At 45.1% G+C, this 27,733-nt stretch overlaps 1 protein-coding gene and 3 non-coding genes across 4 annotated transcripts; all 4 read right to left on the bottom strand.

The window, feature by feature from the left end:
- Nucleotides 1–159: 159 nt before the first annotated feature.
- Nucleotides 160–27,220, bottom strand: LOC129828976 (importin subunit beta-1-like). The gene is given in 22 exon segments (XM_055890335.1): nt 160–1,637; nt 2,032–2,193; nt 4,026–4,140; nt 4,640–4,745; nt 5,162–5,305; nt 5,614–5,721; nt 6,068–6,150; nt 7,062–7,206; nt 8,584–8,655; nt 8,889–9,036; nt 9,879–10,009; nt 10,507–10,698; nt 18,511–18,735; nt 19,568–19,669; nt 20,475–20,585; nt 21,129–21,188; nt 21,466–21,618; nt 21,853–22,050; nt 22,430–22,529; nt 22,531–22,604; nt 25,825–25,883; nt 26,850–27,220. Coding segments are annotated over 22 exon segments (2,529 nt in total). The 5' UTR covers nt 26,890–27,220; the 3' UTR covers nt 160–1,636.
- Nucleotides 4,331–4,466, bottom strand: LOC129833894 (small nucleolar RNA SNORA79). Its single transcript, XR_008756138.1, has one exon. It is a non-coding gene; the product is annotated as a small nucleolar RNA SNORA79 (small nucleolar RNA).
- LOC129833885 (small nucleolar RNA SNORA79) lies at nt 4,961–5,104 on the bottom strand. The gene has a single exon (XR_008756134.1). It is a non-coding gene; the product is annotated as a small nucleolar RNA SNORA79 (small nucleolar RNA).
- Nucleotides 5,848–5,991, bottom strand: LOC129833879 (small nucleolar RNA SNORA79). The gene has a single exon (XR_008756132.1). It is a non-coding gene; the product is annotated as a small nucleolar RNA SNORA79 (small nucleolar RNA).
- Nucleotides 27,221–27,733: the final 513 nt, after the last annotated feature.

Raw genomic sequence — 27,733 nt, 5'->3', positions numbered from 1 at the left:
CAAGTTAAATTGAACCCGATTTGATTATGTCAATATAGAAATACATTTTTGGAAGTTTAGAGATCTCACCAACCAAGTGTTGCCATGGAAACTGAAGTCACCACAGTGCATTACAAACATTTGCAAGAAACAAAATACAGACCAAAGTACCAGAACTGCTTGGGGAATGTTTGATATCATTTTATTGTTTTTCATAGCAATGGAAAAATATAACCTTGTACAAACGTCTTCGATTCTCATTTTAACAGCTTGGTGAGTGACCCTTTTCCAACTAAGTGCACTGAGAAACCAACAAATAGGAACTAAAACAAGCCCAATTCACTAGTTCATGTAGTTCAAATTCTAGATTTATTTATGAACTGCATGCTATAGGCAAGTGTGTTTGCTTGTTGTATTTTACCCTGACGAGTAGTCTAAATTTGGCACTTGTTTTCTACTCCTTGCTCATCTTAACACTAAGAAGATGTCAGTGTTACATGTCAAATGTAGTTATTTTGGGAGTGTTCCCTAGCCTTGATTGATCCTGATGCACTCAACACAAGTCCTCACCGATTCTTGTTAACAGGGCTGGCAAGAAATGGTCTTTTTCTTCTAGAAGCCTACACTGAAGATGAAGAGAAACAACTGATGCCATTAAAAGAAAAAGGTGAACATTTGTCAGTGATTCCTCTTGCAGGAAATAAAGAAAACCTTCTTGCCAATTCACTCAAGTGCTGCTAATAAGTCATCTACCAAGCCCCCACAGCTCTCTCACAAACAGCATCAGAAATATATCTTACTGAATTTGCTTCAAGCTTTATTATTTATTTGAAATAACCGGGGAGGGGGGGGGGTAGAGACAGTGAATCCCCTCCCTCACAGACACACTCCATCATCCAGGCTGGTCAGCTCTACCCCTGCCGCGCTCTGGGGGCTCCGTGCAGGGGCAGACTGGAGGATTGCAGAGAGGCTAGAGGTAGGAGACGAGGGGGGTGGAGACCGCCCGCTCGTCCCGTCTTCTTTCAACTCCAGCAGTGATCCTTTGGGCGCATTTCCAACACCCCAAAAGTGAGCTTTTCTCGGATTCCGGTTCAGTTCACGTAAAATTGACCATCTCCATTTTTGAAGTCCACAACCATATAGTGCTGGAAGGAACCAAAAAGAGTCAAGGGAAAAAGTCTTCCACAGATCGGGCAAAGAGCAAAATAGTTGAGTTCTTTCGTATCATGTTGTGTTTGTAATTTCCCCTCAAAAGAAAACCACATTTGTCCGTTCATTTCTCTACTCTGGTGATCCTGTTGTAGACTAATATTAGTTTTTCAGAAGAGTTCTAGAACTAGCCGGCTACAGCGATCCACGTTTCTGTGTGGAGTCCTTGTCGTCAAGTCAGAATCAGTCCACAGGTGGCCGAAGAAGAAGAGGGTTTTGGGGGAGGGGAATAAGGAAGTGGTGGTGGGGGTTCAGGGGTGGGGCGGCGACTGCTGGAATTGTACTCAGAAGGTGGTGTGACGTCGATCCTCGCTCACTCTCACATTCTCAGACACTCATCTCAGCGCACGCTTCACTTCTGCTTTAACTCGGACACGACGCAAAAGACAGAAGAAACTCCAGTGGGGTGTATTCATTGTTGTCTAGCTCATCCCCAACAAGCATGACATCTGTAGAGGGAAAAGAAGAAAAGGTTATTTGCTGTAGGAGCCAAAGTTCTGTGTTCACGCGCTCAATGCATGTAAAGGGATCCCTCTCATTAGGCTGCTCCAGTGAAATTCTGGTGACTTTATAGATATCAGAATAGGCCACCAATTTACACGATACGTGCTCTTTCATGAAATCACTAATGGTTACAATTTCACGCCACCGCCAAAATAAAAATGGACAAGACTAGCATTTCCTGCGTAAGTACCTCCCAACGCAACATTAACTTTCAAAATGTACATTGTTTAAAAAAATTAAAAAAAATTCTCCCTTGGCTATTCCCTTGCAGTTTCATGGTGCCCTATAGGTGCTGTAGGGGTGACCGTCAGTCAGTAGGTCATTAGATCAGTAACTCACCAGGCCTGGCTCTTGAGCTTGCGCAGCTCCTTGGTGGCCCATGTGGCCAGCATCTTGGTTATGGTGACCTTGGACCTCCGGCCCTCCGCCAGCAGGTCGTTGATGAGGGGCCGCAGCTCTACCAGCTTCAACACGTCCTTCCCAAAGGCCGTGCACAGGTCTCTGAGGAAAGGGGGGGGATTAACTTCTTATGGCTAGGGACAGTATTGAGTAGCTTGGATGAATAAGTTGCCCAGAGTAAACTGCCTGCTACTCCGGCCCAGTTGCTAATATATGCATATTATTAGTAGATTTGGATAGAAAACTCTGAAATTTCTAAAACTGTTTGAATGATGTCTGTGTGTATAACAGAACTCATATGGCAGGCAAAAACCTGAGAAAATATCCAACCAGGAAGTGGGAAATCTGAGGTTTGTAGTTTTTCAACTCATCGCCTATCGAATATACAGTGGGATATTGGTCATATTGCACTTCCTAAGGCTTCCACTAGATGTCAATAGTCTTTAGAACCTTGTTTGATGCTTCTACTGTGAAGGAGGGGGGAATGAGGGCTCTTTGAGTCATGGGTCTGGCAGAGTGCCATGAGCTGACCACGCACGTTCACGTGAGAGAGTTAGCTTGCGTTCCATTGCATTTCTGAAGACAAAGGAATTCTCCGGTTGGAACATTGAAGATTTATGTTAAAAACATCCTAAAGATTGATTCTATACTTCGTTTGACATGTTTCTACGAACTGTAATATGACTTTTCATCTGAACTTTCACATTGACTTGCCGGCGCGTCGTGAGTTTGGATTGTGTACTGAACGCGTGAACAAAAGGAGGTATTTGGACATAAATTATGGACTTTATGGAACAAATCAAACATTTATTGTGGAACTGGGATTCCTGGGAGTGCATTCTGATGAAGATCAAAGGTAAGTGAATATTTATAATGCTATTCTGACATCTGACTCCACAACATGGCGCATATCTTCATGGCTTGTTTGGGCTCTGAGCGCTGTACTCAGATTATAGCATGGTGGGTTTTTTTTGTTTTTGTTTTTAAATAAATCTGACAGTTGCATTAAGGAGAGGTTTATCTAAAGTTCCATGTTTAATACTTGTATCTTTTATCAATGTTTATGATGAGTATTTCTGTAAATTGATGTGGCTCTCTGCAAAATCACCGGATGTTTTGGAGTCAAAACATTACCGAACATAACACGCTAATGTAAACAGATTTTTGGATATAAATATGAACTTTATCGAACAAAACATACATGTATTGTGTAACATGAAGTCCTATGAGTGTCATCTGATGAAGATCAAAGGTTAGTGATTAATTTTATCTATTTCTGCTTTTTGTGACTCCTCTCTTTGGCTGGAAAAATGGCTGTGTTTTTCTGTGAATAGGTGCTGACCTAACATAATGATATGTTGTGCTTTTGTCGTAAAGCCTTTTTGAAATCGGACACTGTGGTGGGATTAACAAGTTTATCTTTAAAATGGTGTAAAATACTTGTATGTTTGAGTAATTTTAAATGAGATTTCTGTTTTGAATTTGGCGCCCTGCACTGTCACTGGCTGTTGTCATATCGACCCCGTTAACAGGATCCCAGCCATAAGAATTTAACTAAGCATGTCACAGGAACAACACCATTTACATACTGTAAGGAGAAGCAGAGGAACCAGTTTAACATGACCAAGTCGCTGGAAACACGACTCCGATCTACCTCAACTCCTTTTCAGGCCTCTTACTGACAAGTGCCTGTGCAGGTTTCAGATAAATGCTATTAAACATCAGGGTTTAAGAGTGCAAGATCTCACAAACCAGACAGGTTTTCCTTAGATTAAAATAAATAAATAAAATGATAAGAATTCAGTGTTTTTCAAGCATCTTAGCCCAAGCTGCCCCTAACATTTTTATGCTATGTCATACCAAAAGCATCTTCAATATTATTGTGATCCACAAAGCAAGCGTCACTCCCACTGAGATAATCCTAGTTGCTTTACCCTATAAGTCCGGCGGCGTTTGCCACCACGCCATTAGAGTGGTCCTCGTCTTCAGCGATGTGATGGATGAAGGACAGGATGAACTCCACTCTGGGCTGCACCAGCATCACGTCAGCTACAGGTAGGACAGAGAGCGGGACAGAACGATACAATGAAGACAATGTTCAGCACAATCATGAGAATTTAGGCAGAGGTGACAGATGCCCAATATTCACTCAAAGTGGCCATAATTCTGGCGAAGAGGTGATTAAGGATGCTTGTTAGGAAAATCTGGCACACTGCAAAGTCTGAAAATCAGCAAATGCCACAATGGGGTCCAGCAAAGTCCAGTGTAGACAATGGCAGCCCTGCTACCTCATGAACACTGGGTGAAATAGACCCCGCTTTACTCTGTGACGACCTAAAAGCCACAGCTCAGAGCAGCGAGAGGAACAGGCGTCAGCGGAAGGACTCGGTCTCCACTGTAAACAGAAGTGCAGGAAAATCCTACAATTGGCTTCATAAGACAACTAAAAGACACATCAATACCATAGTCAGCAAAACGCCAAAATACTAGATCCACAAAATCTGTAGGTTAGTTATGATACTGGGAGGATGGTGGCTAGGGGACTCACGGTGCACGTTCTCCTTGCCTCCCTTCAGGCCCTGGATGATGCCAGTGTAGGCCTGCAGACAGCCCTCCCGCAGCTCGTTCAGATAGTCCACCATGTCATAGTCCGTCTGCCAGGGAGAAGGAACCGACACACACAGCAGGTTAGAGGGACGGAGGACAGACTGCATCGAGGTGCGCAACGGTCATTTGATGAATCCAAAAGGCCTTCAATAAGAGTAACTGGTCAATTAACAATTTTGCTAGAATGAACCATTGACCACCATATTACTAATACCACTAACAAACTCTGGAAGAGGCAAGCTTAAGGTTGCTCAAGGAAGAAACTTGTGAGGTCTCGCAAAGTCCAGTGTAGACAATGGCAGCCCTGCTACCTCATGAACACTGGGTGAAATAGACCCTGCTTTAGTCTGTGACGACCTAAAATCCCAGCTGCCACAGCTCAGAGCAGCGAGAGGAACAGGCGTCGGGGTCAAACGAAACAAGGGGATGCCAATGTGGTACAGTGCGTGTCCATCTGTTCTACCTTGTCGACTTGTGCCTGCGACGCCTGCTGCAGCGTGTCCAGGACGATCTCCAGGTACTTCTTGAACTCTCCGCCGATGGCCAGGGCAATGTCTCCGAACACTGACAGGATCTGAGGCTTCACTGACCGGTGCACATTCTCATTCTGCAGGAGCAACACACACGCCCTTAGTCAGTACTGGTGACAAACTGCATTAGTGTCCACAAGACGTAACCTATTAAACAAAGACAGCTGGAATTATAACCATTTTCTTTCTGATAAAACACATTTTTTGGTGTCCACAGTCAGCTTGACACGAAGGCATTTGCATGTCTCTACAAAGTAACCAATCAATAAAACGGAGGCTGTAAATCTGCAATAAGACTCAAATGTATGGTCCTGCACATTCCAGGATCGATAATGGCAGCCTTGTCATTACCAACACAGGTGGCAGAAACTGAAGTGCAACTCACCCCCAGGTTCTCCAGCAGGAGCTGCATGATCTCGTCGCAGTAAGGCAGGATGTTGGACATCAGGGCCCGGCACAGGTCACACACCAGGCCCACCGCGGCCAGACACACCTGACAAGGGAGAGAGAGGGAAGGGTGGGTGAGTGAGTGAGTGGTGTAGCTAGGTGAACTAATCGAGTGTTGACTCTCACAGCAAGCATTACTAGAAGTAACTTAGCTACTAAATCAGTGCATTTCAAGTGTGGGGTCCAGCAAAGTCCAGTGTAGACAATGGCAGCCCTGCTACCTCATGAACACTGGGTGAAATAGACCCTGCTTTAGTCTGTGACGAACTAAAATCCCAGCTGCCACAGCTCAGAGCAGCGAGAGGAACAGGCGTCAGCGGAAGGGAGGACAATTATTTTTTTTACTTTAAGAGATTAATATGAATATAAATCCTTAAAAACATAGAACGCACTTGATATTCTGCGTAATTCTTCAATCCAATTCCCAGGAAGGGTTTAAAGGCATCCATGTATTTCTGAAAGTCAGCACCCAATACTGAGGAAGCATGGAAGACATTACAGCACAACATTGAGTATGGTTACATGCACACAATAATACGATTGTGAACAGTAGGATTAATATGACAATTCAAATTTCAAATGTTAACATGCTTTGCAAGAAGAATATCCCTAATAATCCTGTACACTTGGACATATCTAAAAAAATCTGTCTACCGGACGGCACTTTGATAAAATGTCGAAAATCTTCAATCAAAATAAGCGTTCTGCCATGGCGACCATGTTATTTTTGGGAAAACTACTGGATTCGGAGTTCGGACAAAGTTGACGTGAAAACTAGTTCTAAGATTCATACTTTTAGTTAGTCCAAACTCACGCATTCGAGGGAGGCTTGAGTTGCTGGTGCTAGCACAGGCACAGCTCAAATGCACAGCTGGAACACCGACTGAGCCGTTTCTATAGCCTCATCGTTCGAGAGATACCCGGGTTTTCTGAGCTGTTTTAATTGGCTTATGTTTACTTTGATCGTGACCGTACAGCGATTAAGATCAGCAGAGTAAGGTGTTTATACGACCAAAGCCATAACACCACATGTTTAGTGTGCATGTAAACGCGCTCAGTGAGGCATGTGACACTGGACATGCGACACACCATATACATACTGTAAGAAGCGTGGAAATCAGTTTAACATTGACCAAGTGGCTGGAAACAGGTCTCAGATAAATCCTATTAAACATCAGGGTTTTCAGCGTTTTGAGTACAAGATTTTTCATCACAGACCAGATACGAGGTTTTACGGCTTAGATTCACAAACATAATTCATCCCACTAAAATGGGTGGAGGGCGTGGGTAGAAAACCCTAACGTATGTGCGACTTATGTAAATGAATAAAAATAAAAACTTTAAATTAACTCATCCACTACAGTGTGACAGTTTTAAACGGCTCACCTTGCACCAAGGTTGAGACGGCCATGAGTGCATCCTCCTGTACGCCCCCGGAGCCGGCAGTGTTCTGGAACATTCTGAGCAGAGAGGCCACCACCACGTCTGAGATCTGCAACGCGTCCTGGTGCTGCACCTTCCTCAGCACATTCTATCGAGAAGTGGGGAGGGAAAGGGTTAACCTAACAGAGCACAGGCTAACTTGAACGTCGTTTAGCTACTGTGAGGAGAAGCGGGAAAGAGGATAAGTCCAACCCAGAAGTTGTTTCCTTGCCGGTACCTTTCCTCATAAAGCCTCCTCCTTTCCTAGTATGTTTTAGATCTTCCTATTAGTGTCATCGGGGTTTTCAGTACAAGATTTCTCGTCACAGACCAGACAGGTACTAAAATGTGTATCGCCTTTCCTAAGGCTTTAAAATACTCAAGACAGCAAAATACACTGCTCAAAAAAATAAAGGGAACACTTAAACAACACAATGTAACTCCAAGTCAATCACACTTCTGTGAAATCAAACTCTCCACTTAGGATACAACACTGATTGACAATCAATTTCACATGCTGTTGTGCAAATGGAATAGACAAAAGGTGGAAATTATAGGCAATTAGCAAGACACCCCCCAAAACAGGAGTGATTCTGCAGGTGGTGACCACAGACCACTTCTCAGTTCCTATGCTTCCTGGCTGATGTTTTGGTCACTTTTGAATGCTGGCGGTGCTCTCACTCTAGTGGTAGCATGAGACGGAGTCTACAACCCACACAAGTGGCTCAGGTAGTGCAGTTCATCCAGGATGGCACATCGATGCGAACTGTGGCAAAAAGGTTTGCTGTGTCTGTCAGCGTAGTGTCCAGAGCATGCACATGCACATTTGTGGCCTGCTGGAGGTCATTTTGCAGGGCTCTGGCAGTGCACCTCCTTGGCGAAGGTACCGGTCCTGCTGCTGGGTTTTTGCCCTCCTACGGCCTCCTCCACGTCTCCTGATGTACTGGCCTGTCTCCTGGTAGCGCCTGCATGCTCTGGACACTACACTGACAGACACAGCAAACCTTTTTGCCACAGTTCGCATTGATGTGCGATCCTTGATGAACTGCACTACCTGAGCCACTTGTGTGGGTTGTAGACTCCGTCTCATGCTACCACTAGAGTGAGAGCACCGCCAGCATTCAAAAGTGACCAAAACATCAGCCAGGAAGCATAGGAACTGAGAAGTGGTCTGTGGTCACCACCTGCAGAATCACTCCTGTTTTGGGGGGTGTCTTGCTAATTGCCTATAATTTCCACCTTTTGTCTATTCCATTTGCACAACAGCATGTGAAATTTATTGTCAATCGGTGTTGCTTCCTAAGTGGACAGTTTGATTTCACAGAAGTGTGATTGACTTGGAGTTACATTGTGTTGTTTAAGTGTTCCCTTTATTTTTTTGAGCAGTGTATATTAATGGAACGCCCTAGGTATCCTTCTTCTACCTCTTGTTCGAGGAGGTCGAAATAGTTTGAGGGTCAAACTGAATGAAGTCGACTCGTCTCACCTGCAGGGTGGCACACAGCAGAGACTGGAGGTCGTTGAACTGAATTCTGTCCGACGTGCTCTGGATGTGAGACTAAGGAGAGAGAGAACGCATGAAAAACAGATTATTCAAATGGGATTCAATATAGAAATGACTCCAAGCAAAATGTATAATAGTTTAAAGTAGGTCTCAGATAAATCCTTAAGTAAACATCAGAGGTTTTCAGAGTAGTGAGTACATCATTTCTCATCACAGACCAAAAAGGTTCCCCTCTCCCTTTTTGCCACCCCCCGATCCATCACTCTCCTCTCTCGGTTGGGACCCACCTCCATCTGCAGGACCTGCTGCAGGCGCTCCATGATGACCAGGGTGGTCTTCTGCACGGCTGGGTAGCAGTCCTTGGCGCTGTTCTTCACAATCTCCATCAGGGCCCCGTAGGCCGCGCTACGCAGGTTGTTCTGGTGACCGTCCGGCCTGGTGGACACAGAGGGAGAACATTGATTTATTTCACTTAAATCATTACTATGCAGCAGCAGCAAAACTATATTATACAGAAATGTGTACAATTCTTAGCACAAATTTGGTGCACTTCAATACATAAACCTCATCGACCTAGGATGACGAGACTGGATAAGAGACTCACAGCCTTCAAAAGGATATGTACAGCTAAGGGCTTCAAAAGGAATTCCTAAGGAAGTAGATTTTAACGACATTCTACATCTCCAAATGCATTTTTGGTCTTAGATATTGTGGTAGGGGTTATCCATCACACATTCAGCGTGGTACATGATTCCTCATCACAGACCAGACAGTTATTCTCTAGCCAACTCTAGAACTCCCCCATACAAAATATCTAGTTTGACTAGCCAAGTTGAGAGGTTTCTAAACCTTAACAGTCCTGACAATAGAAGGTGCCGTTCCAACCCACTGTCCTGCTTACCCGCCTGCGGTTTCTGGACAGTCCTGCCTGCGGTTTCTGGACAGTCCTGCCTGCGGTTTCTGGACAGTCCTGCCTGCGGTTTCTGGACAGTCCTGCCTGCGGTTTCTGGACAGTCCTGCCTGCGGTTTCTGGACAGTCCTGCCTGCGGTTTCTGGACAGTCCTGCCTGCGGTTTCTGGACAGTCCTGCCTGCGGTTTCTGGACAGTCCTGCCTGCGGTTTCTGGACAGTCCTGCCTGCGGTTTCTGGACAGTCCTGCCTGCGGTTTCTGGACAGTCCTGCCTGCGGTTTCTGGACAGTCCTGCCTGCGGTTTCTGGACAGTCCTGCCTGCGGTTTCTGGACAGTCCTGCCTGCGGTTTCTGGACAGTCCTGCCTACCTGTCTGTGGTTTCTAGGAGTTTCTAGACGATGAGTTCGAAGGAGGAGGAGAGGCAGTACGTGGCAGGCTCCTCCTGTTCCTCTGCTGCATCTGTGCCTTCGTACACGGCTTCCGCCAGACTGGAGAAGGCCTGAGGGAGGGAAAGGGAGAAGTTATGAGGGCATTCATATGAAAACCCATGAACCATCATTACTTTTGGTCCTTAAATAAAAATTAAAGACATTTTTAGCAGGTCTCAGATATTGTGGTAGGGGTTATCCATCACATGTTCAGCGTGGTGCATGATTCCTCGTCACAGACCTGACCGGTATTTCTCTCAACTACAGGTACTTTGATGCAACATATTCCACTCGAGTGGGGTGGACTGAGATCAATTGTTGTAATTGAGCAAGTGTCTTTGTACTGTGCAGTATATCGTTGATGCTTGTGGTGATAAAAATCCTTATCTGTGGTATTAACAAAGAACTACTGCTACGTGTGGAGGCCCACAAGAGGACCACAACGGAAATAAGCGGTTCAACTTCTGGCATTATCCCCAATGATTTTAAATGCATTGTATATCCACGTGTTGAATTGTTTTTTTAAACGGTAAAGTAAATAAAATAGCGGCTCTAGCTTCTGTCTCACCCAGCAGACGTTGGACGCGACGCGTGGCTCGGCCCCCAGGCCCTCGATGAGGCACTGCAGCAGAGGGGCCAGGTACACCTCGTTGATGGCCGCCTCCGGCAGAAGCTCACAGATCCTGCCCACCGTCCAGGCCGTGGTGTCCCTCACCACAACACTGGGATCCTTCATCAGCTCAATCAGCGTGGGCATCGCCTGGGAGGGGAGAAACAAGAGCAGACTAGTCGTTAACCACAGTAGCGTCAATAAGCAGAGGTGAGCAGAGATACATGAAGTCTCCCCATTTAAGAGCTTTGAGATTCTATGAAAAGCGCTATAGAAATGTAATAAATTATAATTTATTCATTATTAAGTACTGTTAACCAGTGTTCAAGAGTAAAAAGACGGGCATGGAAAGACAGATACTGTTAATATAACGGCAGTACTCAGGTGTAGCGAGAGAGGCATGGACTGGAAAGAGCGGGAGGGCAGTGGATGAGATTTTACAACAGTAGTGCGTCAGACTACAGAAACAGGGAAAGGGCCACCAGGGATTGTCTCAGAGCCTCTACAGCAGGGTGGGCAATTCCAGTCCCCGGGGCCTGATTGGTGTCACAGTTCTGTCCCAGCTAACACACCTGACTCCAATAATCACCTAATCATGATCTTCCATTTAGAATGCAATTTGATTAAATCAGCTGTGTTTGCTAGGGACGGAGAAAAAGTGTGACACCAATCAGGCCCCGAGGACTGGAGTTGCCCACCCCTCGTCTACAGATTAGGGCTGGAAATTCGATAGTGGGGTTTTATTGCGATTGATGTTCCAAACATATTGCTCACCATATGTCTGCTGCAGAGGCACAAGAGAGAACCATGAGAAAATACGCTTTGATCAGTCATGGAATTAAGTGAAGACAAAAATTGTCTCCATACTTAAGATGAACAAGCTATGAAGAAGAAAAAAAAAAAGTTTTGGTGCAGGTACAGCCAATTAGCACAAAAATATTGCAATTGTCAAAACGATACGAGTTATGAAAAATAATATTCCGATACCCAACTACCGATTTTCCCCCCGGATCACTACTACAGAGAATGTCTAAATCCAGCCTTAATGAACTTGTCTGTGCAGGTCTCAGATAAATCCTATTCAACATCAGGGTTCTCAGGGTCTTGAGTACAAGATTTCTCATCACAGACCAGATACAAGCTTCCACTGCCTACATTTTTTGCTTCGTTAGATTCACATATTTCCATTTTAGAACGGAAACAAGAGTATTTTATTGGACAACGTCAGGTAGTCCCGTTTGTCAGTTTTCTTGAATTTGGTGCCTAGTGAATGACAGGTTTTAGCAGTGTGATTAAAGACACTTGCACAAGCTTATCAGCAGCTCACGCTGAGACAAGCACCCAATTCAGTTATCAGTTCAATAGGGCATGGGGGTCAAGGATTTGGGCATAGGCGGTGTCCAAAATGGCACCCTATTCCCGACATAGTGCATTACTTATGTGCCCTGGTAGAAAGCAATGCACTAAATAGGGAGCCATTTGAAAACGCAGCCACACACACACAGCCATGAAAGAACATGGTGGTTCAGCTGATACCACCCTATTCACAGCCTCTCCAGTCCACCCTACATGTGAGTGAACATGTCTGTAAATACCCGATCACCCTTGAACCACAGTCTACCCTAAGTTGTTGGATCTAAAGATGAACTTAAAATGTAATTAAAGCCAAACCTGCGGATAGTTTCACTATAAACCATAGGGGAGTTTTAGAGCGCAAAGAAAAGAATGCATTATCTGATGGGCATGCAACACAAGGAAACAGAAATGCTTGCCGCCTAGAGATGACCTTTACAACAGCTATCCTCTTCCTTGCTCGCCACACCCATCAGACGATGGATTGTTAGTACCCGTGTTAGTCTACGCTGCTGTGAAACTCCACCGAAACTTCCCCTGGGGAAAATCAGTATCAGTAAGTAGGTATTCTTATACAGTTGGTAGCTGGTGGTTACCTGCATGACAAGGGGTTTGAGCTGGTTGGGCCGTGCCTTAGCGATGTGCAGTTCGCAAATGATTCCTTTTTGAACAAATCTTTTTACTGACTCGAGACGCATGATTCGTTTTTCCTGAGTGACTGGTTCATTTTTGTCTTTAGTTTTGACCTGCTAGTACTGGCCGCAGTGAGTCCTACCTAACGCAGGATTAATACACGATCCCATGGCTCAGCGGCTCCAACCGTCGGTCGCATGCGCACGGGGAAATAGATCATAAGCGCCGAGAAGAAAAATACATGTTTAGAACTGAATTGATCGCATGGCGCAAGAACGACTGCAATTAATTGATTATCGAATGTCATTGACACAGCTTTTTTCTTTAGAACCAAAACATACACAGCCTCTGCTCAACAAACTCAAACTGGAGAATGAATCGTTCTGGGGGCTGCAGTTTGAACATTGTGCTCATCACCCACAGAAGACATTTAAACAATTTATTACACCAAGAGTCGTTCACGATTTATTTATTTTATTTATTTAACCTTTATTTAACCAGGTAGGCAAATTGAGAACACGTTCTCATTTACAATTGCGACCTGGCCAAGATAAAGCAAAGCAGTTTGACACATACAACAACACATAGTTACACATGGAGTAAAAACAAACATATAGTCAATAATACAGTGAAAAAAAAAATAAGTCTATATACAATGTGAGCAAGTGAGGTGAGATAAGGGAGGTGAAGGCAAACAGATATATGTATAGATAAATAAAAATATAAAAAGGCCATGGAGGCGTGTGTGAGTACAACACAGCAAGTAAAATAAAAACTAAAAAAACACTGGAATGGTTGGTTTGCATTGGAAGAAAGTGCAAAGTAGAGACAGAAATAATGGGGTGCAAAGGAGCAAAATAAATTAATAAATAAATACAGTAGGTAAAGAGGTAGTTGTTTGGGCTAAATTGTAGATGGGTTATGTACAGGTGCAGTAATCTATGAGCTGCTCTGACAGCTGGTGCTTAAAGCTAGTGAGGGAGATAGGTGTTTCCAGTTTCAGAGATTTTTGTAGTTCGTTCCAGTCATTGGCAGCAGAGAACTAGAAGGAGAGGCGTCCAAAGGAAGAATTGGTTTTGGGGGTGACTAGAGAGATATACCTGCTGGAGCGCGTGCTACAGGTAGGTGCTGCTATGGTGACCAGCGAGCTGAGATAAGGGGGGGACTTTACCTAGCAGGGTCTTGTAGATGACCTGGAACCAGTGGGTTTGGCGACGAGTATGAAGCGAGGGCCAGCCAACGAGAGTGTACAGGTCGCAGTGGTGGGTAGTATATGGGGCTTTGGTGACAAAACGGATGGCACTGTGATAGACTGCATCCAATTTATTGAGTAGGGTTTTGGAGGCTATTTTGTAAATGACATCACCGAAGTCGAGGATTGGTAGGATGGTCAGTTTTACAAGGGTATGTTTGGCAGCATGAGTAAAGGATGCTTTGTTGCGGAATAGGAAGCCAATTCTAGATTTGACTTTGGATTGGAGATGTTTGATGTGGGTCTGGAAGGAGAGTTTACAGTCTAACCGGACACCTAGGTATTTGTAGTTGTCCACATATTCTAAGTCAGAGCCGTCCAAAGTAGTGATGTTGGACAGGCGGGCAGGAGCAGGCAGCGATCGGTTGAAGAGCATGCATTTGGTTTTACTTGTATTTAAGAGCAGTTGGAGGCCACGGAAGGAGAGTTGTATGGCATTGAAGCTCGCCTGGAGGGTTGTTAACACAGTGTCAAAAGAAGGGCCAGAAGTATACAGAATAGTGTCGTCTGCGTAGAGGTGGATCAGAGAATCACCAGCAGCAAGAGCGACATCATTGATGTAAACAGAGAAGAGAGTCGGTCCAAGAATTGAACCCTGTGGCACCCCCATAGAGACTGCCAGAGGCCCGGACAACAGACCCTCCGATTTGACACACTGAACTCGATCAGAGAAGTAGTTGGTGAACCAGGCGAGGCAATCATTAGAGAAACCAAGGCTGTCGAGTCTGCCAATGAGGATGTGGTGATTGACAGAGTCAAAAGCCTTGGCCAGGTCAATGAATACAGCTGCACAGTATTGTTTCCTATCGATGGCGGTTACGATATCGTTTATGACCTTGAGCGTGGCTGAGGTGCACCCATGACCAGCTCTGAAACCAGATTGCATAGCGGAGAAGGTGTGGTGTGATTCGAAATGGTCGGTAATCTGTTTGTTGACTTGGCTTTCGAAGACCTTAGAAAGGCAGGGTAGGATAGATATAGGTCTGTAGCAGTTAGGGTCAAGGGTGTCCCCCCCTTTGAAGAGGGGGATAACCGCAGCTGCTTTCCAATCTTTGGGGATCTCAGACGACACGAAAGAGAGGTTGAAGAGGCTAGTAATAGGGGTGGCAACAATTTCAGCAGATAGTTTTAGAAAGAAAGGGTCCAGATTATCTAGCCCGGCTGATTTGTAAGGGTCCAGATTTTGCAGCTCATTAAGAACATCAGCTGACTGTATTTGGGAGAAAGAGAAATGGGGAAGGCTTGGGCGAGTAGCAGAGGGGAGGGCAGTGCTGTTGTCCGGGGTAGGGGTAGCCAGGTGGAAAGCATGGCCAGCCGTAGAAAAATGCTTATTGAAATTCTCAATTATAGTGGATTTGTCGGTGGTGACAGTGTTTCCTATCTTCAGAGCGGTTGGAAGCTGGGAGGAGGTGTTCTTATTCTCCATGGACTTTACGGTGTCCCAGAACTTTTTTGAATTTGTGTTGCAGGAAGCAAATTTCTGCTTGAAAAAGCTAGCCATGGCTGTTCTAACTGCCTGTGTATATTGGTTTCTGGCTTCCCTGAAAAGTTGCATATCACGGGGGCTGTTCGATGCTAATGCAGAACGCCATAGGATGTTTTTCTGTTGGTTAAGGGCAGTCAGGTCAGGAGAGAACCAAGGGCTATATCTGTTCCTGGTTCTAAATTTCTTGAATGGGGAATGCTTATTCAAGATGGTGAGGAAGGCATTTTTAAAAAATGACCAGGCATCCTCTACTGACGGGATGAGATCAATATCCTTCCAGGATACCCCGGCCAGGTCGATTAGGAAGGCCTGCTCGCTGAAGTGTTTCAGGGAGCGTTTGACAGTGATGAGTTGAGGTCGTTTGACCGCTGACCCATTACGGATGCAGGCAATGAGGCAGTGATCGCTGAGATCTTGGTTGAAAACAGCAGAGGTGTTTTGGAGGGCAAGTTTGTTAGGATGATATCTATGAGGGTACCCGTGTTTACGGAATTGGGGTGGTACCTGGTAGGTTCATTGATAATTTGTGTGAGATTGAGGGCATCAAGCTTAGATTGTAGGGTGGCTGGGGTGTTGAGCATGTTCAAATTTAGGTCGCCTAGCAGCACGAGCTCTGAAGATAGATGGGGGGCAATCAGTTCACATATAGTGTCCAGAGCACAGCTGGGGGCAGAGGGTGGTCTATAGCAGGCGGCAACGGTGAGAGACTTGTTTTTAGAGAGGTGGATTTTTAAAAGTAGAAGTTCAAATTGTTTGGGAACAGACCTGGATAGTATAACAGAACTCTGCAGGCAGTCTTTGCAGTAGATTGCAACACCGCCCCCTTTGGCCGTTCTATCTTGTCTGAAAATATTGTAATTGGGGATAAAAATGTCTGAATTTTTGGTGGTCTTTCTAAGCCAGGATTCAGACACGGCTAAAACATCCGGGTTGGTAGAGTGTGCTAAAGCAGTGAACAAAACAAACTTAGGGAGGAGGCTTCTAATGTTAACATGCATGAAGCCAAGGCTATTACGGTTACAGAAGTCATCAAAAGAGAGCGCCTGGGGAATAGGAGTGGAGCCAGGTACTGCAGGGCCTGGATTCACCTCTACATCACCAGAGGAACAGAGGAGAAGGAGGATAAGGGTACGGCTAAAAGCTATGAGAATTGGTCGCCTAGAGCTACTAGAACAGAGAGTAAAAGGAAGTTTCTGGGGGCGATAAAATAGTTTAAAGGAATAATGTACAGACAAAGGTATGGTAGGATGTGAATACAGTGGAGGTAAACCTAGGTATTGAGTGATGATGAGAGAGATCTTGTCTCTAGAAACATCATTGAAACCAGGTGATGTCATCGCATATGTGGGTGGTGGAACTGAGAGGTTGGATATGGTATAGAGAGCAGGGCTAGAATCTCTACAGTGAAATAAGCCAATAAACACTAACCAGAACAGCAATGGACAAGGCATATTTACATTAAGGAGAGGCATGCTTAATCGAGTGATCAATAAGGGTCCAGTGAGTAGAGGTTGGTTGGGGTCGTGGCGATCCAGACAGCTGGCCGGGTATATGGCTATCGGTAGCAGCATAGGATGGAGGTCTGTTTGTAGATACCTCGTGCGTTTCCGTCGGTAGGTTCCGTGTAGTGGGGTTTTGTTCAGATAGCAGCCGATAAGACAGCTAACGATTAGCGGGCCTCAGATGAGCGTTCAGGTAATGTCGGGACGGAGGTGCCGGTTGGATAAATCCCTCGGGCAGATAACGTCGGCAGTCAGTCGTGAAGGCCCGGTGGGGTTCCGTATCTGCAGCAGCAACAAAAGAAACGGGTCCGGATGGTGATGGAACTCCTCAGCTGGCTAGCTCCAGCATGATTTGAGTTTGCTCCGGGGTCGACGTAAGCCAATAGTCACACGGTATGCAGCTAGCTAGCTGCGAAATCAAGGTGCAAGTGTCCAGAGCTTGCGGTTGGAATCCGGGGAAACTGAGAGAAAAAAAAGTCCCGGAATGCTCCGGTCCGAGTCGCGTTGCACAAAAGTGCCGGTAGATTATCGAGCTAAAGGAATAGCTTATGACCGCAAAACGTGGGCAGCTGAAACACCAACGCTAGCCAGCAAGCCGGCTAATTTCGGGGCAGCTACAGATTAGCTTCTGGCTAGCTATCGGAGTAGCTTCTGAATTAGCCCCTGGCTATCTTCCACGATGGATTTTCAGATTGAGGTAAATAATACTTATTGTAATTGGTGAAGCGGGTTGCAGGAAAGCTTTTGCAGGAAAGCTTTTGTAGTTGAGTTCTTGGATAATAAAATAAATAAAAGATGTGAAGAAAAGGTGTAAATATATATATAAACAGGACACGACACGACAATACGGAAAAAGACGTCTGAACTGCTAAGCCACCTTGGACACGATCTAGTCCGGTTGGAGCCACAAACTATACCTCGTTTCAAATGTATAAAGAAACAATCTTAGTTGTGTGCCTAGCAATCAACCAATACATTACATTTAAACATTGTTTAAAGCACAGTTTCACATGTCTCAATCACAAATGACAGCTTCAACAAGCCACCTACAGTGAACGAGATGCTTGTAGAAGCATGACTTGAGTTCAGTTCATCGTTCACCGGTAGGGGTCCGGCGTGCGCGGGGCATTACTGACTCAAATGAACAAAAAGGCATCTAACGAGTCGTTCCTCTGACTGAACGAGCGAAAATATCAGAGTCAGTCAAAAGAGCCCGACCATCCTATCACTACTATGCATAAGATGCAAAGATCATTTCCTAGCAGATAGTCAAGTCTCCTCTATCTGATATTTTAGCTTATAGCAGGCTCTCTGGTTGAGATCATAATATGGTGGTGTTGCGTTCATGGTATGCCTTCATGTCTAATAAAAAACACGAGCTGGCGCACACCCAGAGAAAATTATTTTGCGTAGAGGTGCTGCCTAACGTCGAATAAAATGTAAAATATCAAAATAGTCGCAGCATATTAAATATATATATATATATATATATATATATAAACTCCCAGTAATTTATTGGGTAAACCTACTTTTCAGCATCACTGTGCCGTCTTCAGGGTAATGCCACGAATGCTTGAACCAGGTCATGTTGACAAAGATGGCAACCACTGACATTAGCGAGGGGTTGTATCATAATTATTAGGTTAATTAGAATGAATTAAGCAAAACCGTTAAAAGAATAGTTTACAGCACGTTGAATATGTGTCTTCGTGTCTACATGTGGTGAGGCTAGTCACCTGGATGACGAGGGGTTGGAGCTGGTTGAGCTCGGGCCCCTCCAGGATGGAGCCGAAGGCCATGACGGAGACGTCGCGGTAGCGCCAGTCGGGGTGCTTGATGTGCTCCTTGATGAAGGGCAACACGTCAGGCACCACATCGTCCTCGCAACACGTGGCCAGCAGCATCAGGCACACGCCCGCCGCCTTGCACGGGTTCCAGTCGTCATCGTCGTTGTTCTCGTCCTGAGGAGGAAGCGAGAGGGGTGAATGAGAGGAGACGTATTTACATGAAACGTTATGACATTGAGAAAGGAGGGATAAAACCAATGTCACATGACAGAGCAACACAGAGGGGGGGTGGAGGGAAGTAGAAGTATGAAAGGAATCTATACTGGACTTGCACATAGGAGAGGTGAGAGGAAAGACAGGCATTTACACAGAGATGACCTGATCGTACACACAGGGGGAAGGAGATCCAGAGGAAAATGGCATATATTTACATGAACAGGTACCTATAGCATATCAACAAGGACATTGAGTAGCAAAGGACACAAACAAAAGAACAGATACCAACACGAAGGACAGAAACTCAGCTAGACAAGTCCAGTGCCTCTCATTAAAGCCCCTAATAGAACTGTGACGGCATGTACAGAAACCCTCACACCTCCCTGCTAGACTTCACATGGTACACTTGTACTAATTATAAAAATGGGTGGTAGCAGTAGCACACCGTCTTCCTGGGGGACCATCTGTGGTATTAGACACAAAATGGTGGTGTCCGGATGGGTGAGCCCCCCCCCCCCCCCCCCCCCCTAACTCTCGATTTTGTGGTAGGGGTTATCCGTCACATGTTCTGCATGGTGCATGATTTCATCAGACCAGACAGGTTTTCCTAGGAGTCAGAATCTTCATTTAATCTAAAGGTGGAGAATTCTGCCAGCTATTCTGCCAGCTGTGGTGTTTTAATAGAGATTTTAATACCAGTAAATGATTCATCCTTTTCAACCATCCTTAACGTGTAATGAAGAGGTTAACGAGGTGTAAAATGACTGCCGCGGGCTCTTCTCCTGCGTACCTGCTTGGTGAGTGTCTGGGTGAGGATGGGCACCAGGTATTGCAAGGCTCCTTTGGCGTAGAACTTGCTGGTGTGCTCCGGAGGCCGGCCCTGCTCCAATGCCTGGAGAGAGAGAGAGGTACCAAGCTTAGAGGAATATTGACCTTTTTGCTGTCCATTGTATGCATTTTGCATCTAACATAAACACCCTCAAGGTAAGGGTGCCAGCTTAATGGCTGAAAGTAGAGCGTTAACAAAATAACAAGGTACATGCAGGTCTCAGACAGTGGTAGGGGTTATCCATCAGGCGTTCAGCGTGGTACATGCAGGTCTCAGACAGTGGTAGGGGTTATCCATCAGGCGTTCAGCGTGGTACATGCAGGTCTCAGACAGTGGTAGGGGTTATCCATCAGGCGTTCAGCGTGGTACATGCAGGTCTCAGATAGTGGAAGGGGTTATCCATCAGGCGTTCAGCGTGGTACATGCAGGTCTCAGATAGTGGAAGGGGTTATCCATCAGGCGTTCAGCGTGGTACATGCAGGTCTCAGATAGTGGAAGGGGTTATCCATCAGGCGTTCAGCGTGGTACATGCAGGTCTCAGATAGTGGAAGGGGTTATCCATCAGGCGTTCAGCGTGGTACATGCAGGTCTCAGATAGTGGAAGGGGTTATCCATCAGGCGTTCAGCGTGGTACATGCAGGTCTCAGATAGTGGAAGGGGTTATCCATCAGGCGTTCAGCGTGGTACATGATTTCTCATCACAGACCAGACATGTGAGCTATATCATCACTCAGCAACATGGCTAACTGGAACCCTTTCTGGTGTTATAATATATAAAACATATTGACATTCGTGGGCTGGAGTGTTGCCTTGTGTTTAGTTTATAGAGTTGAAACAGTGTGTGTTGGGGGGGGGGGGGGTCTCTCACCTCAGTCGCTTCGATGGCCAAGTCCATCTCCTCGTCGCACACGTTCGACCAGAACTCAATTCCTTGTAAGGCAACTTCATCAATGTCACTTTTCATGGCTTCTATTGTGATCTGTTCGGGGTAAGGGACGGAGAGGACAGAGACCAAAAGGAGGGGGGGAAGGTGGTTCATTTTAAAAAGAGCGTCCTTGATATGGACTACTGGCGTTGGTGTCCGTGCAGGTCTCAGATAGTGGTAGGAGTTATACAACAGGCTTTTTCAGCGTGGTGCATGACTTCTCACCACAGACCAGCCAAGTGGTCAACAAGCGACGCTACAATATCAGTAACTGATAAGGTCCATCGAGACCTTGTTTGGAGTTCTCTGCCTCAAGTACTTCAGAGAGTAGAAGCACATCTAAAGACCACAGAGCAAGACCAAGTTGCTGCATGGGTGTGCCTACAGCAAACAGTGCTGGGCCCATGTACGTTTCCATGTACTGATAATAAAAGGCATTATCTTCACCAAGTTCTGTAAGGCAGCCACTCGTACCTGTGGGAGACAGACATTGCATTTCACCAACATTGGTTAAGAACATGATTATTGGCTAAAAGCATGGAATAAAATGTGCCCAAAAAGGGTTTTAAATAGAAAAGAGAAACTCACAATACTCACTCTTGTGTCTGGGCACTGCGTGGCCTCGCAGACAACCTGCATTATAAAGTGCCTCTCTGTCTGGAAAACACAAACCCATTCACTGTTACGACAGGCACATAGACAAAGCATTCAAAACCCAGCCTTGTGTGAAGGTCTCAGATATTGTGGTAGGGGTTATCCATCACATGTTCAGCGTGGTGCATGCTTTCTCATCACAGACCAGACCGTTAAGTCAATAAACAAGCTCAGATTTGTCCATTTCATCTTTCCATTTTTGGGGTCACAGCATGTGACAAAGGAGGAACTTAAACACTAATATAGTGGGACACGGGCAGGGCAGGAGACACAAACACACCTCTTTGTCGAAGTTGGCTTTGGTGAACTCCAGTGAGTTGAGCAGCGCATTGGTGGCAGCCAGCTTGACGTTGTTGCTGGGCTCCTCCTTCCTCATGCCCTGGATGATGGCTGTCAGGATCTGGTTGGCGTTGTCCTGCAGCTGCTCAGGGTCCTACGGCACAGGGGAGGAGAGAAGACAGCTGTTCATGGAAGCTACGTCTGCTCTGCAGTGGAACATGCACATGAAAACAAAGACATCACAAGTTAGTCTAGGATCGATTTTGAAATCTTGTCTTTGTGCAATTGGGGACACAATGTCACAAGTTTCATATTACAGTAGTTTGATTTTTAGATCATAACCCCCATGTCCCTCATGTGCGCAAGTGTGTGTGTCAGGAGCACTCACTATATCCTGGCAGATGTATCCGATGGCCTCCAAGGTGGACTCCATGTGCTCGGTGCTGCTGGGGTCCGTCACGTTGGCCACCAGCTGGGGAATGAGCTCGGGCCACTGTGTGACGGGGATCTCTGCGCAGGCTATGCCGGCCACGCACTGGGAGGCCGAGCTGGGCCGGTACGTCTCCGTACCCAGGGTCTGCAGAACCTGGAGGGCAGTGAAAGGGAGGTGAATCAACTGGCTGGGTGAGATGGAGGACATTGGTTCTTATAGGAGCCAAGGGCTTAAGAAAAATAAGTCATTTGGTTGGGTAGGTTTCTTGAGGTTAAATTATCTTTGGGGGGGGGGGGGGGGAAGAGTAATCAACTTCAGCACCTGGATCCTCTTTCCACCAGGGGGTATTTGAATTAAATGATTGTCACGGTGTAACCCACACTGTCACTTAAAACCGTAATAGACTTTAATATATTTCAACCCCAAAAAAGAAGGAGGGGGTGGTGGGGAGCCAGGAGACCACAAAAGCCTACTAAAGCAAGAAAGTATAAATAAATCTGCACTAAGAGGTGGAAGAGGAGTTTCTCCTTACAAAGTTCTTGATCTCCCTCCGGGCGTTGGCGTCGATGGCCAGCCATCTCTGCTGGTAACGCGTCTTCACGTCCGGGTCTTTGGAGGTGAGCGAGTTCTTCACCTGCAGCCACACGAGCCACCTGGGTGTTGCCAGGGTTGGCGAGCACCTTGGAGAGCTCCACCAGGAACGTGGGCTGGAGAAAGAAAGGGAGAGTTTGGTAAGATGGTAGTGGTTTAGTAAAACCGGTAAGAAAGAAATTGTCATCACCAGTCTTTCAGTCCTTGGCATGAGTAAGATTTCACTGCAGTGACACTGAAGTGTTCAACAGCTACATTCAGCAACTGAAGGATGTAGAAGGCTAGCAATCAACAGACATGACGGAGCATGTTCGTACGCAACAGCAAAGCAATTTCGACACTAAATTCTGTTCATGCTGCAGTCAGTGAGTTGCAGCAGTGTGCTCCACAAAACACTAATGATCCATATGTGGTAGTTTTAAATCAGATCTGTAATGCGTTTGTGTAACCAAAACAACAAACTGCTAAATTCATACAAGTCCTGGTGAGTTATTTATGTCTGTTTTACATATACAATGCCTTCGGAAAGTATTCAGACCCTTGACTTTTTCCACATTATTACATTACAGCCTTATTCTAGAATGGATTAAATAAATAAAAATCCTCAGCAATCTACACACAAAACCCCCATAATGACAAAGCGGAAAACAGGTTTAGACATTTTTGCAAATTTAAAGAAATTAACCGAAATACCTTATTTACCTACGTATTCAGAACCTTTGCTATGACACTCGAAATTGATCTCAGGTGTATCCTGTTTCCACTGATCATCCTTAATATGTTTCTATAACTTGGAGTCCACCTGTCGTAATTGAGAATGATTTGGAAAAGCACACACCTGTCTATATAAAAAGTTCCACAGTTGACAGTGCATGTCAGAGCAAAAACCAAGCCATGAGTTAGAAGGGATTGTTTGTAGAGCTCTGAGACAGGATTGTGTCGAAGCACAGATCTGGGGAAGGGCACCAAAAAAGTTATGCAGCATTGAAGGTCCCCAAGAACACAGTGGCCTACATTATTCTTAAATGGAAGATGTTTGGAACCACCAAGACTGTTCCTAGAGCTGGCCGCCAGGCCAAACTGAGCAATCGGGGGAGAAGAACCTTGGTCAGGGAGGTGACCAAGAACCCGACAGTCACTGACAGAGCTCCAGAGTGGAGATGGGAGATCCTTCCAGAAGGACAACCGCTCTCTGCAGCACTCCACCAATCAGGCCTTTATGGTAGAGTGGCCAGACGGAAGCCACTTCACAGTAAAAGGCACACGACAGCCCACTTGGAGTTTCCCGAAAGGCACCTAAAGACTCTCAGACAATGAGAAAAGATTCTCTAGTCTGATGAAACCAAGATTAAACTCCTTCGCCTGAATGCCAAACCTCACATCTGGAGGAAACCTGGCACCATTCCTACAGTGAAGCACGGTGGTGGCAGCATCATGCTGTGGGGATGTTTTGCTGCGGCAGGGACTGAGAGACTAGTCAGGATTGAGGGATAGATGAATGGAGCAAAGAATAGAGAGAGCATTGATGAAAACCTGCTCCAGAGCACTCAGGACCTCAGACTGGAGCGAAGGATCTACTTCTAACAGGACAACGACCCTACGCACACAACCAAGCGAAAGCAGGAGTGACTTCGGGACAAGTCTCCGAATATCCTTGAGTGGCACAGCCAGAGCATCTCTGGAGAGACCTGAAAATAGCTGTGCAGCAACGCTCCCCATCCAACCTGACAGAGCTTGAGAGGATCTGCAGAGAATGGGAGAAACTGTCCAAATACTGGTGTGCCAAGCTTGTAGCGTCATACCCAAGAAGACACGATGCTGTAATCATTGCCAAAGGTGCTTCAACAAAGTACTGAGTAAAGGGTCTGAATACTTGTGTAAACGTGATTTCAGTTTTTTTAATTTATATAAATTAGCAAGAATTTCTAAACCTGTTCTTGCTTTGTCATTATGGGGTAGTGCATGTAGATTGCTAAGAGAAAAAAACGATCGAATCAAATTTAGAATAAAGTTGTAACAGAATGTGGATAAAGTCAAGGGGTCTGAATATTTTCCGAAGGCACTGTATACTCTGCTTTGTGACCAATTTTCGCTCTAAGATTTCATCTGTGGATACCACCTGTGACCCATATTCCAGATCCCACTAGTGGGGCATATGAGGCATCAAGTGTCTAGATTGGTGTCACTAACTAGGCTTCCTGGAGATTAAAAAAGTATGTCCAAATATTTAGATGAGAGGAAATCTCTATGTCCTTCAGCTGATAGATTAAAAGACAGATTGGGTTTAATCATAACGTGGTCTTCAATGATAATGAAAGACATGCGGGCACCACAAAAGACCATTTAGCAAGACTTGTACCATGGCATCTTCTTACTACTGATTTGGGTAAAACTCCCTTAATAGTTTTTGATCTGCCTAGCTAATTATGTGACTGATCATTAACAGAGCTGCACAGTCCAGCAAACAGCGCATAGACCTTTGAGGTGCTTAGTGGTTAAGAGTGTAGGGCCAGTAACCGAAAGGTCACTGGTTCGAATCCCTGAGCCAACTAGGTAATAAAAAAAGGTTATTTTTAAATAAATAAATAAATGGACTAATGTGACATTGAGCAATGCACGAAACACTAACTGCTCCAGTAAGTCGCTCTGGAGAAGAGCGTTGCTAAATTACCAACATTTTATTATATTTCTTTTACACAAGCTACATAAGGATGTATGGCCAAAGAGATTACACAATACAAGTGTAGCTTGAGTACCCTGCAGAATACACAACACATGGACAATATAGAATGAGCAGAAGAAAGGGTAAGTGTCAGATGTGAGAGTGCTCTTGCTTACTACTAAACGCCTATCAGGCAGCTTTTCGGTTAACTATTAGGTACATGAATATCAAACTTATTTCAAATCCAGCTATAGGATTACAACATGTTAGTCACATGTGTTCATATCAAAGCAGGGTAATCGTGATCTATCACTAGCAGTTAACTCATTTTCGATGACGGGGTTATATTGCTCAAATGATATTCAACTGAATTAATTTTAAAATAACTTAAAACGAGAATTTGCCATAATTTAGTTTGTGCAAAGTGATCATGCCGAGGTACTTGATGCCTACATGGGTGTAGCTGGTGTGCTAGCTAGCTAACGTGGGATAATGCTAGGTCCCATTCATTCGCGAAAGCTGAGGTGTGTGACGTTGCTGCCATAATGTGAAGATGGGGGAAGGAACAACCCAGTTGAAAACGCCAGCAATTCAATGCCCTGTGTTTCTGGCGCCAGGCCTGAATGTGTTCGGAATAAATTATCCGTCTGCCTGAAATGTGTAGTTATACAAACCAAATTCTCAATTGCCGCCTGCTCCAGAAACTTCTGTGCCGCCTCCAGTTCATTTCGATCTGAGGGGGCGAGGGGGGAAATGTTAGCGTTATACTATGTGAATAGCTAGTGCACTTGCTAGTTAGCCACAACATGAAGCAGCAAAGTTATGTTAGCATACATCTACAATTCCTAGCTAGCTAGGCTACCACGATTAGCAGTGATCACATTCAATGCTAATGCGATAATATATTTGGGAAATTGTGGTTGTTCATTTCCTGATTAGATATTAGTTCGTTAACTAGCTAACGTTGAATTAAACTGCCAATTTATCAAGCCTTACTCGTTAGAAAGGTGACCCATGTCATGCAACAGGTCACTAGCGGATAGGTACTTGATGCCAAAGATTGAGTTAGCCATCGAGCTAACCAACTCATATCCAACTTTAGCTAACATAGTTAGCTGTCCAAGTTACATCACCACGAACAATGCACAAGTGTTTACTTCACTAGCTAGCTAGCGTATACGACCTAATAAGGTTTACATGATCGAGTACAGGCCCTATTCTATTTTTTCACATCGGCACATGCTAGCTACATTACATAGCTAGTAATCTAGACTGTAAAGTTAGCTGGCGTGCAAGGCAGGGACGACTTAATTGCACATGAGTGGCTGGCTAGCCAAGTTAATTGATAGGTAACTAAACGTATCAACCCAGTAAAAAGATGACATCAAAATGACCAACTATGTGGGTGACAACTTTTTCAACGGATAATACATTTTGACAACTGGCAGCTCCGTCAATGCCGCCCAGATTGAACTATTAACAGTGCTAAAAGTTAGCATGTTAGCGAGTTAATAACAGAAGCCGGATCCGCGGAGTGAATAGGCCATAACATTAGCAGCCTAACTAGCAAGGCATTTCACTACTCCCCTTTTCGGATTTAACTCACCCGTAATCGTTATCAAATACAGATATGTCAAGTTGCTGGGCCTAAACTTTTCACATAAATGTTAAAGATGAGTATATGGAGCTGTATAATCACCCGGAGAGACAGTTTTTTCGAGGATTGTTATCAGCTCCATTCTGTACCAACCACTCTTAACAGAAGTCGCTAGTTAGATTGCCGCGGACAACCACGGATTTTATTTCTTCAGTGTTCAACCAATGTAACAGGACCGTGGATAGAACAATGAAAGACGGTGAGAAAAACATACAAGCCCGGTATCCCCCAGCCGATTAGTTTACTCTGGATATGCGCGATTTCCAAACGCAGAACCTTAAAACAATTGTTTAAGCAACAATGCCGCTTGTTCATTCTGTTGTCGGGAGGGAAAAGGCCTTGTTTGACTCCCGCGGAAGGATATCACACGCCGCTGCTATGGCAAAAAAAAAAACTCCTCCCTCCGGAGCATGTGCGCGCACCTTGTCTGAAGATAAATATATACATTTTTAACCAAAACATTTAAGGTATTAGCCAACTGTTGTATAATTGTTGTCGAAGTTGTAACTTTGATGTCCTGTACTTAATCAACCATACAATTATCTGACTTCTCAGTAAATTCTAAACCAAATGTGGAGTGGACAAATTGGCTAGCTAGCCTAATGTAATTTGACCATCATTTCAGTTGGTACGACTCATGTAAGTAAGTAATCCCCCTATACTTATTTTCTGCCTATATATTTTAATTTCCAATGAACGTGATGAAATAAGCCATGGAAGAGTGCAACCAGGACACCGAACTTGGAGATCCACCTGCATAACAATAATAATATTTGGACAAAGTTAAAATAAATCGTCCCTTACCCTGCCATCCAGGTCCATAGGGGGCACTATTGATTTGGTCAGTGATAGTCTTGGTTGAGCCATCACAGCTGCCCAGGTTTGTGCACCAGTTCAGAAACTGCCAGCAGCTACATTGAAAGTGG

Source organism: Salvelinus fontinalis, chromosome 2 (genome assembly GCF_029448725.1).
Source record: "Salvelinus fontinalis isolate EN_2023a chromosome 2, ASM2944872v1, whole genome shotgun sequence".
NCBI classification, from domain to species: domain Eukaryota; kingdom Metazoa; phylum Chordata; class Actinopteri; order Salmoniformes; family Salmonidae; genus Salvelinus; species Salvelinus fontinalis.
The sequence above is the reverse complement of the archived record's forward strand: the minus strand, read 5'-3'. Positions and strand labels throughout refer to the sequence as shown.